Source organism: Pristiophorus japonicus, chromosome 8 (assembly GCF_044704955.1).
Source record: "Pristiophorus japonicus isolate sPriJap1 chromosome 8, sPriJap1.hap1, whole genome shotgun sequence".
Lineage (NCBI taxonomy): Eukaryota > Metazoa > Chordata > Chondrichthyes > Pristiophoridae > Pristiophorus > Pristiophorus japonicus.
The window spans coordinates 216289446-216302091 of NC_091984.1; the positions used below are offsets into that span (position 1 = coordinate 216289446).

At 43.8% G+C, this 12646-nt stretch overlaps 1 protein-coding gene across 3 annotated transcripts in view; it reads right to left on the reverse strand.

Annotated features, from left to right (window-relative positions):
• LOC139268989 (clustered mitochondria protein homolog) overlaps positions 1 to 12646 on the reverse strand; it is a 93983-nt gene that overhangs the window by 64253 nt on the left and 17084 nt on the right. For all 3 annotated transcript variants that reach the window (XM_070887908.1, XM_070887906.1, XM_070887907.1), the window contains 3 exons: positions 4177 to 4355; positions 3140 to 3311; positions 1382 to 1525 (listed from right to left, as the gene is read on the reverse strand). In XM_070887908.1, the coding sequence (XP_070744009.1) occupies positions 1382 to 1525; positions 3140 to 3311; positions 4177 to 4311 (451 nt within the window). In that variant the 5' untranslated portion in view covers positions 4312 to 4355. The remainder of the gene's footprint in view (positions 1 to 1381; positions 1526 to 3139; positions 3312 to 4176; positions 4356 to 12646) is intronic.

The window sequence follows — 12646 nt, forward strand, 5'->3', positions numbered from 1 at the left end:
TCCACCATGCTCATTATATCCTTTCAAAAGCTTTCGTAGGATGGTCTCGTGGCCAATGCCCAGTACAAAAAAGTCTCTGAGCATTTGCTCCAGGTAGCCATCAAACTCACATTGTCCTGCAATTCGCCTTAGCTCGGCGACATAGCTCGCCACTTTGTGACCTTTAAATCGCTGGCACGTGTAGAACCGATACCTCGCCATCAGCACACTCTCCCTCGGGTTAAGATGCTCCTGAACCAGTGTACACAGCTCCTCATACGACTTATTTCACCGGAGCCAGAAGATTCTTCATGAGGCTGTAGGTCGGTGCCCCGCAGACTGTGAGGAGGATCACTCTCCTTTTTCAACACTTCCTTCTCCATCCAGCTCGTTGGCTACAAAGTACTGGTCTTGCCGTTCGACATAGGCTTCACATTCTTCACCCTCCGAGAACTTCTCCAGGATTCCCACAGTTTGCTGCATCTTTGCGTTGGATTCGTATTCTCGTCGCCAGTTATTGTGTTCCTAACACAGGTGAGGCTGCACACAGGGAGGTTAAAGTAACAGTGACCTCAGTCTTTAATAAGACACTCCAGAGTGAGGAATAGGTCTTAGGGGCCAGCTTATATACAGTGCTCCCAAGGGATGTTGGGATCCCTTGGGACTTCAGGGGATGAGCTCCCTAGTGGCAGAATATGGGAGTGCATGCTTTACAGATACACAACAACCTCTACCACCTAGTAGGACAAGGGCAGCAGGCACATGGGAACACCATCACCTGCAAGTTCCCCTCCAGGTTACACACCATCCTGACTTGGAAATATATCGCCGTTCCTTCATCGTCGCTAGGTCAAAATCCTGGAACGCCCTCCCTAACAGCACTGTGGGAGCACCTTCACCACAAGGACTGTAGTGGTTCAAGGCAGCAGCTTACTCAAGGGCAATTAGGGATGGGCAATAAATGCTGGCCTTGCCAGCGACGTTCACATCCCATGAACAAATAAAACATTTCTGTTCTTACAAGGAATGCTTTAGCATGCAGCTTTCAAGGTCAACAGAATTTACTGGTAATGTTAGCATGTTACCAAGTTTCTTGCATCTGTCTTTCAGCACAAAGAGCTTAATTTTAAAAGATATAACATATATAAATCGTAAGTTCACAAGCATTCTCGTTGATTGAGAGAGAGTACAAATTGGTTGCCAAAGAAGTGGTTTAGCAGCACAGGAGGGGGCCCATCGGCCCATCATTTCACCATGCAAAAGGGAAAAGACTGTCATCCTATCAATCTACACTGGATTTAATCCCATGTTGAAGATCATCATTGTTGAACTCACTCACTCACTGCACTACCCAGTCTTCTCTTCAATTGGATTCTTAACCAAATATTTGTGCAGATCATACCTCCAATATCTCCCCCAGAGATGCTGCTTAAGAAAGAAGGGGAGTTACATTCAATGCCATTATAGACATCAGCAGGGTCCAGACTCTTCAATAGATCCTGAACGTGGCGGATGTGAACCCGAGCCTCTCGGACACTGTATGGTTCTGAAAAAGAAACAGAAAGGAAGTCATTTTAATGCTGTACCAGAGCACAATGTGGCTCCACCTTACAACTGCAGAACTCCAGAAGAACAACAATTCTATTCACACAAAGGGTAGTGGAAATCTGGAATTCTCTCCCCCTAATAAACTGTTGAGGCTGGGGGTAGGATCAATTGAAAATATAAAAATTGAGATTGATAGAAATGTTTTAGGCAAGGGTATCAAGGGTTACAGAACCAAGGCAGGTAGATGCAGTTAAGATACAGATCAGCCATGATCTAATTGAATGGCGAAACAGGTTCGCGAGGCTGAATGGCCGACTCCTGTCCCATGTTTAAAATCAAGCTTGGTCACAATCACTGCAGTTTATTCACAGAACTTTTCTTTAATCTTTCTTAAAAAAGTGGGTTGTTCAAACTGGAAGAACAGGAACAGGGAGAGTTATTCAAGTGCAATACTAATCTTTCCACCTCCACAGTGAAGATAGAGGATTTCTGTTCAGCTGTGTGGGGAGGAGGGGGGCGGGGGGGTGCTGGCAATTGGTGCTCATTGTGGTGAGGGTTTGAGATTCATCTTTGGCACGAGGGAGGTATTGAGACCAGCAGCTATGGCGGTGCATTGATTATTTTTTGAACAATTAAGAGACTACATTCCATTATAGCAGCTGTCTTGTTTCACTGTATGCTTTATCTTCCCTTTCCTAGACCAACGCTAATGATGTCCAGTGGCTACTTCCTTGGTCTTCTCATGCTCAGCAGCAGCTGAGTTTTGCAATTTTTTCCCCATTTTCATCTGACTCGTTTTGCATCCCTCTTACATTTTCCATCCAAAATTTCTGGTTTTACTTTCGATTTTGTGGTGCGGGGTTGGAATTCAGGAATTCTCAGGTGTACTTTGGCATATGGGTTTTCACAACAGATTTTCTAAAAAAAAACCCGGAAACCAATTTCAACTGTTGATTTACAGCTCTTGAGAAGCCACTACCACTATTTATGTTAAGCAAAGAATTCCTTGGGATTACTCAACGTTTGGTCCAGTCACATAACGTTATATTTACAGCAGTACCTAAGGCATTTGGAGAGCACTCACCACTTTTAATATATAATGGATATCTACAAACACCATGGAAATACAGACAAGTCTTGCTATTCAATTACAACTCATTCTAGCAGTTCTCCTCACTTTAACTTCTCCATATATTTTGGTTCGGTCCTCAAAATCAGTCCACGAGGTTCCTTCCCCATCTCACAGACCTCTTTGATCTGCATATACAATACACCATCTCCAGCTGAAAACATGGGCAGGTGACCCGTATCCAGGCTTCTCTACTACTTGCAGCTAGGAATTACACTACTGTGACCAGAGTAAGTCTCACTGCCTCCGAGGAAACTTTCACCCAACCGTTCCTAATGATGGCACAGCCAAGGTTAGGCATTCAACAGGTGAGGAAATCATGAGTACAAACCAATCTACAACATGGCACCTTGGTACACCTACCCTTACATCTTTAATGAGTCACTGTCAATCATGCAGGCAGTACCTGGGTATCAAATAAGTAAAAGCCTGGAGACAATCAACCAAGGCATTAAGATCCTGCAACAGAGTGCCTCTCTTTACCTTCTACAACTCGGAGAACCGATCCATCCTTCAGTCCTTCTACACTTCTCAACTCCGCAAAGTTATCCAGAATGTTACCATCATGCTGAAGCGAGAAGCAGGTCCGTTGGCACGTGTCCTCGCGTTCCATCAGAATCTGGATAATTTCCTGGACCATCTCCTGGGGAGACACCTAGAGAAAGGGCACAAGATGATTTGTGTGAAGCTACATCCAGTATCAAATGGTCACTGAGCAAACTGCTTAAAATAACTGGGTGTTTATCACGCCAAATGGGCATTTAAAAAAATTGTACTTAAAGCGTAAACGGCAGACATGTTTTATTGTTCTGCTTCGAGCGACAGTCTGGATGTTTAATTCGTTTGAAACCTCCAAAAGCCAGTCTGAAGTAAAAGGCTGTGGGATCTCCAAAGTGGCTGACCTGTTGTTGAAACCCTCATCCATATCTTTGTCACCTCTAGACTCGACTATTCCAATGTTCTCGTGGCCAGCCTGCCATCTTCCATAAACATCGCGTCATCCAAAACCCTGCTGCTCACATCCTATTGCATTCTCACCCATTATCCCTGTCCTCACTGACATTGGCGGTCAGTCTCTCAATGCCCCAAATTTAAAATTCTTACCCTAATGTTTAAATCTCTCTATAACTTCATGCCACCCCCATCTCTGTAAACTCTTCCTGTGCTACAATCCCCCATGGAACTCTCAGTTCCATTGACTCTGGCCTCTTTTGCAAACCCCACCTCGCTTTATTCCATCATTGCCAGTCATGCCTTCACCATCTAGACACCGCACTCTGGAACTCCCTTCAAACTTCTCTGCCTGTCCTTTAAGGCCCTCCTTAAAACCCACCTCTTTGACCAACCTATTGGTCACTGTTTCTAATATATCCTTTTGTGGTTCCGCATGCATTTCTTTATTGGTTGCACCTCTGTGAAGCACTCTGGGACATTTTTCTACATTTAAAGGTTCTATAAAAATGTTGCTGAGAGTTGGTGTCAGAAGACCTAACGGTCAAGAAGAGAAAATAATAACCTACTTGCAAGTCAATGACGTCACTGCCAGCCACCTGGATCTTGAAATTAAGTGCATCCTGAGTGGGAACGGCCACTGCATCACCATTTGTATGCACATCTTTAGCAGCTGTGATTACACTATTCATTGGCAAAGTCATCTCGGAATTTTTGTCATTAGGCAGAGCTTCACCGCCACCAGAATCTGCAATGAGAACACGAAAATAAGCATTTAAGAAACAGAGGCCAAGGACCCTGACTATTAAATTTTAATGTAAATGACTGTACATTGGAACAGAAAACACAAAACACGAGTACATAATTTATGGGTGCTATTTTGGAACCATTGAAGATAAACCTCGATCTAAGCCAGAGGTGCTGGAGGAGCAGTGCCGCTTAGGATTTGTGGTGTTCAGTAAGAATCAGTGAGAATACGTCATCATTTAGTGATGTATAGTTATCAAATTTAAAACCCCAACAGTAGAGTCCGAGTTCAGGCTGAAGACTTGGAGGCAAGGTAATATTTTGAGCTTTGGAACCCTACTCCTTGGGAAGGAACGGACAAGTTAATTTCTAGCACTTGGGACCTTCCGGTTGTTGATCTCTAACAGCAGCCAAAAAGGACCCAGTTTTGCAAGCCTGGATTAAGCACGGTTTGAGCTCATCTATCGATTAGCAAGGTTTATGAGTCACGTGGGCTAGACTTTGCATTGGTGTCCAGATCGGCCAAAAGTGGGCAGTATTTCCAGTGTTAGCGATTATATATTTTTTTGTAATCACCAGAATATCGCCCATTTTAAAACCCATTAACTTCTACTTTTTAATTTGGGCGTTACCGTAGCGATGTGAAATGGGCGTTAGCGATTTATTCAGTCGTGCAAGGCCAGCTTCCATAGCAATGGTCTTTTCCCGCGATTCAGGAGGTATGGGATCATCTGCGAGTGCGAGAGAGAGTGCACACGAGAGAGGGAGAGCAAGAGAGGTGAAAGCTAGTGGAGAGATTATTGGAGTTTTTGCATTGTTATTGGTAAATTTGGAGAATATTGAAGTTATGGAGGAGGTAGTTGAGGGTGAAGAGGAGGAAGTGGCCAAAGTGGGATTGATGGGTGGACGAAGGCACGCAAAGCTCTTCAGTGAGGAGGCCAATGCTGCCTTGGTCTCAGAGGTGGAGAACAGATGGGGCCTATTGACCCGGGGTGGTCGTGGGAAACCCCAGCTCCCCTGCACACAGAGTGTATCAACGCATCTAGACCGAGATCACAGACATCATATCATCAACGACACGAGGTGAAAGAGCCAAACCAGTGTCGCAAGCGCTGGAATGATCTCGTTGGTTCCGGCAGAGTAAGTATTAAATTTATTTATTTATTTATTTATTTAATAAATTGCAATGATGCAATGATTACTTTAAATGCAGATCTGATGTATTGTAGTTAGGCTGGTAATCTTGGTGTCATGCGTTTAGTCCTAACCTCGATCTTATTCAAATTATTCTCAGATGGTAGATATAACCATGCATTTAATTGCATGCGAAGCGTGATAGCATAGAATGTTAACGGCGACAATGATTAGCATGGGATGACTAATTCTGGATTGTGTGTGTGTTGTGCAGTGTATTAGGGATGGTTATGGAGTGTATTGGAGTGTGTTCTGGAGTATATTTGGGATGGTTTTCTAGATCAATATGTTGAGGAACCAACTAGAGAGCTGACCATCCTAGATTGAGTGATGTGTAATGAGAAGGGACTAATTAGCAATCTTGTTGTGCAAGGCCCCTTGGGGAAGAGTGACCATAATATGGTAGAATTCTTTATTAAGATGGAGAGTGACACAGTTAATTCGGAAACTATGGCCCTGAACTTACGGAGAGATAACTTCGACGGTATGAGGCGTGAATTGGCTAGACTGGCAAAGGATACTTAAAGGGTTGATGGTGAATAAGCAATGGCAAACATTTAAAGATCACATGGATGAACTTCAGCAACTGTACATCCCTGTCTGGAGTAAAAATAAAACGGGGAAGGTGGCTCAACCATGGCTAACAAGGGAAATTAAGGATAATGTTAAAGCCAAGGAAGAGGCATATAATTTGGCTAGAAAAAGCAACAAACCTGAGGACTGGGAGAAATTTAGAATTCAACACAGGAAGACTAAGGATTTAATTAAGAGGGGAAAAATAGAGTACGAGAGGAAGCTTGCAGGGAACATAAAAACAGACTGCAAAAGCTTCTATAAATATGTGAAGAGAAAAAGATTAGTAAAGACAAATGTAGGTCCCTTGCAGTTGGATTCAGGTGAATTTATAATGGGGAACAAAGAAATGGCAGACCAATTTAACAAATATTTCGGTTCTGTCTTCACGAAGGAAGACACAAATAACCTTCCGATTGTACGAGGGGACAGTAGGTCTCGTGAGAAGGAGGAACTGAAGGAAATCCTTATTAGGCGGGAAATTGTGTTAGGGAAATTGATGGGATTGAGGGCCGATAAATCCCCGGGGCCTGATAGTCTGCATCCCAGAGTACTTAAGGAAGTGGCCCTAGAAATAGTGGATGCATTGGTGATCATTTTCCAACAGTCTATCGACTCTGGATCAGTCCCTATGGACTGGAGGGTAGCTAATGTAACACCACTTGTTAAAAAAGGAGGGAGAGAGAAAACGGGGAATTATAGACCGGTTAGCGTGACATCATTAGTGGGGAAAATGTTGGAATCAATCATTAAGGATGAAATAACAGCACATTTGGAAAGCAGTGACAGGATCGGGCCGAGTCAGCATGGATTTATGAAAGGGAAATCATGCTTGACGAATCTCATGGAATTTTTTAAGGATGTAACTAGCAGAGTGGACAAGGGAGAACCAGTGGATGTGGTGTATTTGGACTTTCAAAAGGCTTTTGACAAGGTCCCGCACAAGAGATTGGTGTACAAAATCAAAGCGCATGGTATTGGGGGTAATGTACTGATGTGGATAGAGAACTGGTTGGCAGACAGGAAGCAGAGAGTCAGGATAAACGGGTCCTTTTCAGAATGGCAGGCAGTGACTAGTGGAGTGCCGCAGGGCTCAGTGCTGGGACCCCAGCTCTTTACAATTTACATTAACGATTTATTTGAAGGAATTGAGTGTAATATTTCCAAGTTTGCGGATGACACTAAACTGGGTGGCGGTGTGAGCTGTGAGGAGGACGCGAAGAGACTGCAGGGTGACTTGGACAGGTTAGGTGAGTGGGCAAATGCATGGCAGATGCAGTATAATGTGGATAAATGTGAGGTTATCCATTTTGGGGGCAAAAACATGAAGGCAGAATATTATCTGGATGGCGGCAGATTAGGAAAAGGGACCTGGGTGTCATAGTTCATCAGTCACTGAAAGTGGGCATGCAGGTACAGCAGGCGGTGAAGGCGGCAAATGGTATGTTGGCCTTCATAGCTAGGGGATTTGAGTATAGGAACAGGGAGGTCTTACTGCAGTTGTACAGGGCCTTAGTGAGGCCTCACCTGGAATATTGTGTACAGTTTTGGTCTCCTAATCTGAGGAAGGACGTTCTTGCTATTGAGGGAGTGCAGCGAAGGTTCACCAGACTGAGTCCAGGGATGGCTGGACTGTCATATGAAGAGAGACTGGATCAACTGGGCCTTTATTCACTGGAGTTTAGAAAGATGAGAGGGGATCTCAGAGACATATAAGATTCTGATGGGACTGGACAGGTTAGATGCGGGAAGAATGTTTCCGATGTTGGGGAAGTCCAGAACCAGGGGACATAGTCTTAGGATAAGGTGTAAGCCATTTAGGACTGAGATGAGGAGAAACTTCTTCACTCAGAGTTGTTAACCTATGGAATTCCCTGCCGCAGAGAGTTGTTGATGCCAGTTCATTGGATATATTCAAGAGGGAGTTAGATATGGCCCTCACGGCTAAGGGGATCAAGGGGTATGGAGAGAAAGCAGGAAAGGGGTACTGAGGGAATGATCAGCCATGATCTTATTGAATGGCGGTGCAGGCTTGAAGGGCAGAATGGCCTACTTCTGCATATATTTTCTATGTTTCTATGTGTAATAATAATAATAAATAATAACGATATCTGTCAGTCATCTGATATCTGTAATAGTACCTAGGCAATGATCTTATTCCATGCCATGCTCTTGTCACCTTTGCAGAAGAAGCTTTCGAAGAATCGGGCCGAGCAGCGGCGCATGGATGGTGGGCCAGGAGATATAACCCCCCCTGACCGACCTGGAAGAGCGGGCACTGGCTTTGGTGGGGGTCCACAACCGGTCAGCCACCCGTGGTGGTGCTGAACCCGTTATTGCGCCACGTGAGTAATGCATAAACCATTGGTGATTTAAAGTAATTTAATGCCATTTCCGTATAATATATGATTGATGTAATATAGAAACATAGCAAATAGGTGCAGGAGTAAGCCATTCGGCCCTTTCGAGCCTGCACCAGCATTCAATAAGATCATGGCTGATCATTCCCTCAGTACCCCTTTCCTGCAACATTCACCATGCAACTTAAGTACCCCATTCCTGCTTTCTCTCCATACCCCTTGATTCCTTTAGCCGCAAGGGCCACATCTAACTCCCTTTTGAATATATCTAATGATCTGGCCTCAACTACTTGTGGTAGAGAATTCCACAGGTTCACAATTCTCTGAGTGAAAAAGTTTCTCCTCATCTCAGTCCTAAATGGCTTACCCCTTATCCTTAGTCTGTGACCCCTGGTTCTGGACTTCCCCAACATCGGGAACATTCCTCCTGTATCTAACTGTCCAATCCCGTCAGAATTTTATATGTTTCTATGAGATCCCCTCATTCTTCTAAAAATTCCAGTGAATACAATCCTAGTCGATCCAGCCTTTCTTCATGTGTCAGTCCTGCCATCCCGGGAATCAGTCTGGTGAACTTTCGCTGCACTCCCTCAATAGCAAGAATGTCCTTCCTCAGATTAGGAGACCAAAACTGTACACAATATTCAAGATGTGGCATCATCAAGGCCTTGTACAACTGCAGTCAGACCTCCCTGCTCCTATACTCAAATCCTCTTGCTATGAAGGCCAACATGCCATTTGCCTTCTTCACCGCCTGCTGTACCTGCATGCCAACTTTCAATGACTGATAAACCATGACACCCAGGTCTCGTTGCACCTCCCCTTTTCCTAATCTGTCACCATTCAGATTATATTCTGCCTTCCTGTTTTTGCCACCAAAGTGGAACCTCACATTTATCTACATTATACTGCATTGCCATGCATTTGCCCACTCACCTAACCTGTCCAAGTCACCCTGCAGCCTCTTAGCATCCTCCTCACAGCTCACACTGCCACCCAGCTTAGTGTCATCTGCAAACTTGGAGATATTACATTTAATTCCTTCGTCTAAATCATTAATGTATATTGTAAATAGCTGGGATCCCAGCACTGAACTTTGTTATGTAATTAAAGATGGGATCATGAAATATTATTGTAATGCAATACAGATTCTGTACTATGATGTTAATTGTATGGTGATGTTGGTCAGTAGTAGTGTTGCTCCTCGTGCATATGCCTGTGTAGCATAAGCATTCTTGTGACCCTAGCATCCCCTTCTGTTTATTTTGAAATAATTTAAAAACATACAAAGCTTTGTGTCCTATAAACATACATGTATGCACATTGTGCCAGGATATTCTGATACTCAAAGTTCACCTCTAAAAAAAGCAATGACAACCCCTTTGAAAATAAGATCAATTATGCCTTGGGTGGATGGCATGCCTTCTTCAAGCCAGCTATGGCTTTCCAATTTCCCCTTCAAACTCACCACAACCCAACCTTGTTCCCAACATTGGTCAAAAGTGGTTCCCGACTTGGTCGAAGTCAATTAGAAGCACATTTTTTCTGCCCACATTACTTTAAAACTGGAAGAAGGGTCACCGACCTGAAACATTAGCTGTTTCTTTCTCTCTCCACAGATGCTGCCTGACCTGCTGAGCATTTTCTGTTCATATTACTTTACAACAATTTGATCCATATCAGTTTTGTACTCACCTGTACTGACACCGCCGTATGGCATGCCAGAAATGTCGAGAAACTTGTGGCAGAAACTCGTATTTGCTCTCCAAACTGAGGAGCAAATTGCCACATAGATTTACGACGTGGTCTGAAGGAGTTAAATGGGAAGACTCGTTTTGTGGTTTCCTATTTTAGTGCGGCATTCTGACAAACCTATCTGATTGGGAGTATTCTGGGTGGGTCTGGCACACTCAGACTGCAGTAACTTTACACTACAGGCTGCAACACATCTCTGTGCATTCAGCTCAGCTAAATCCTCAAAAACCCTGAGATCCAGCTTATCTCACTCAGCAAAACAAAATCATTACTATTTAACATTCTCTTCTCTTACACTTTTTTTGCACCTCCAAAATTCTCATGCCACACCACAACTCAGAGGACAGGGACAATCTGTTCTTGGGCCTCGTTCAGTTTCATTTTCCAAAACGATAACATAGGCACACATCCCATTTCCTCCTCTCCGCTACCCAAGCGACGCTCTGAGGCATCTGGGTCCAGGTTAACTGAAATATGTACCACACCAAGGCCACAGGAGCTTTATCTACATGCACCATGTGTGTTGTAGAAAGTGCCCATTAGCAATCATGTAGGAATCCCTTTAGGGTATTAATTCTCTATATTATGGGGATTGAGGGGGGAGATCTTAATAAATTCAAGTTGAGCACATGCCCCATTCACCCAATGGGTATCAAAGTATTAAATTTAATTCATTGAAGAGAAAAAGAAATATATGAATTTATTATAGGGGCTTTCAGGACCTCACGTTGTCCAAAAGTGCTTTACAACCAATGAACTAGTTTTTGAAGTGTATTCACTGTTTAATGATTACATTACTTTGGTGTTCTGGGGTTTCCTATGCTTCAAATGCAAGACATAAGAACAGAAGAACATAAGAAATAGGAACAGGAGTAGGCCATACTACCCCTCAAGCCTGCTCCGCCATTCAATATCATGGCTGATCTGATCATGGACTCAGCTCCACTTCCCCGCCCGCTCCCCATAACCCCTTATCCTTTAAGAAACTGTCTATTTCTGTCTTAATTTATTCAATGTCCCAGCTTCCTCAGCGCTCTGAGGCAGCGAATTCCACAGATTTACAAACCTCAGAAGAAATTTCTCCTCATCTCTGTTCTAAATTGGCGGCCCCTTTTTCTAAGATCGTGCCCTCTAGTTCTAGTCTCCCCCATCAGTGGAAACATCCTCTCTGCATCCACCTTGTCAAGCCCCCTCATAATCTTATACGTTTCGATAAGATCACCTCTCAATCTTCTGAATTCCAATGAGTAGAGGCCCAACCTACTCAACCGTTCTTCACAAGTCAACCCCCTCATCTCCAGAATCAACCGAGTGAACCTTCTCTGAACTGCCTCCCAAGCAAGTATATCCTTTCGTAAATATGGAAGCCAAAACTGCACGCAGTATTCCAGGTGTGGCCTCACCAATACCTTATATCGCTGCAGCAAGACTTCCCTGCTTTTGTACTCTATTCCCTTTGCAATAAAGGACAAGATACCATTGGCCTTCCTGCATACTATCCTTGTGTGTTTCATGCACAAGTACCCCCAGGTCCTGCTGTACTGCGGAACTTTGCAAACTTTCTCCATTTAAATAATAACTTGCTCTTTGATTTTTTCTGCCAAAGTGCATGACCTCACACTTTCCAACATTATACTCCATCTTCCAAATTTTTGCCCTCTCACTTAGCCTGTCTATGTCCTGTTGCAGATTTTTTGTGTCCTCCTCATACAATCCTTTTCCTCCCATCTTTGTATCGTCAGCAAACTTGGCTACATTACACCCAGTCCCTTCTTCCAAGTCGTTAATATAGATTGTAAATAGTTGGGGTCCCAGCACTGATCCTTGCAGCACCCCACTAGTTACTGGTTGCCAACCAGAGAATGAACCATTTATCCCGACTCTCTGTTCTCTGTTAGTTAGCCAATCCTCTATCCATGCTAATAATTTACCCCCAATCCCGTGAACTTTTATCTCGGGCAGTAACCTTTTATGTAGCACCTTGTCAAATGCCTTCTGGAAGTCCAAATACACCACATCCATTGGTTCCCCTTTATCCACCCTGTTCGTTACATCCTCAAAGAACTCCAGCAAATTTGTCAAACATGACATCCCCTTCATAAATCCATGCTGACTCTGCCTGACCGAATTTTGCGTATCCAAATGTCCTGCTGCTGTTTCTTTAATAATGGATTCCAACATTTTCCCAACCACAGATGTTAAGCTAACTGGTCTATAGTTTTCTGCTTTTTTCCTGTGCCTCCTTTTTTAAATAGGGGCATTACATTTGCAGTTTTCCAATCTGCTGGGACCTCCCCAAAATCCAGGGAATTTTGGTAAATTACAACCAATGCATCCACAATCCCTGCCGTTACTTCTCTTAAGACCCTAGAATGCAAGCCATCAGGTCCAGGGGATTTATCTGCCTTTA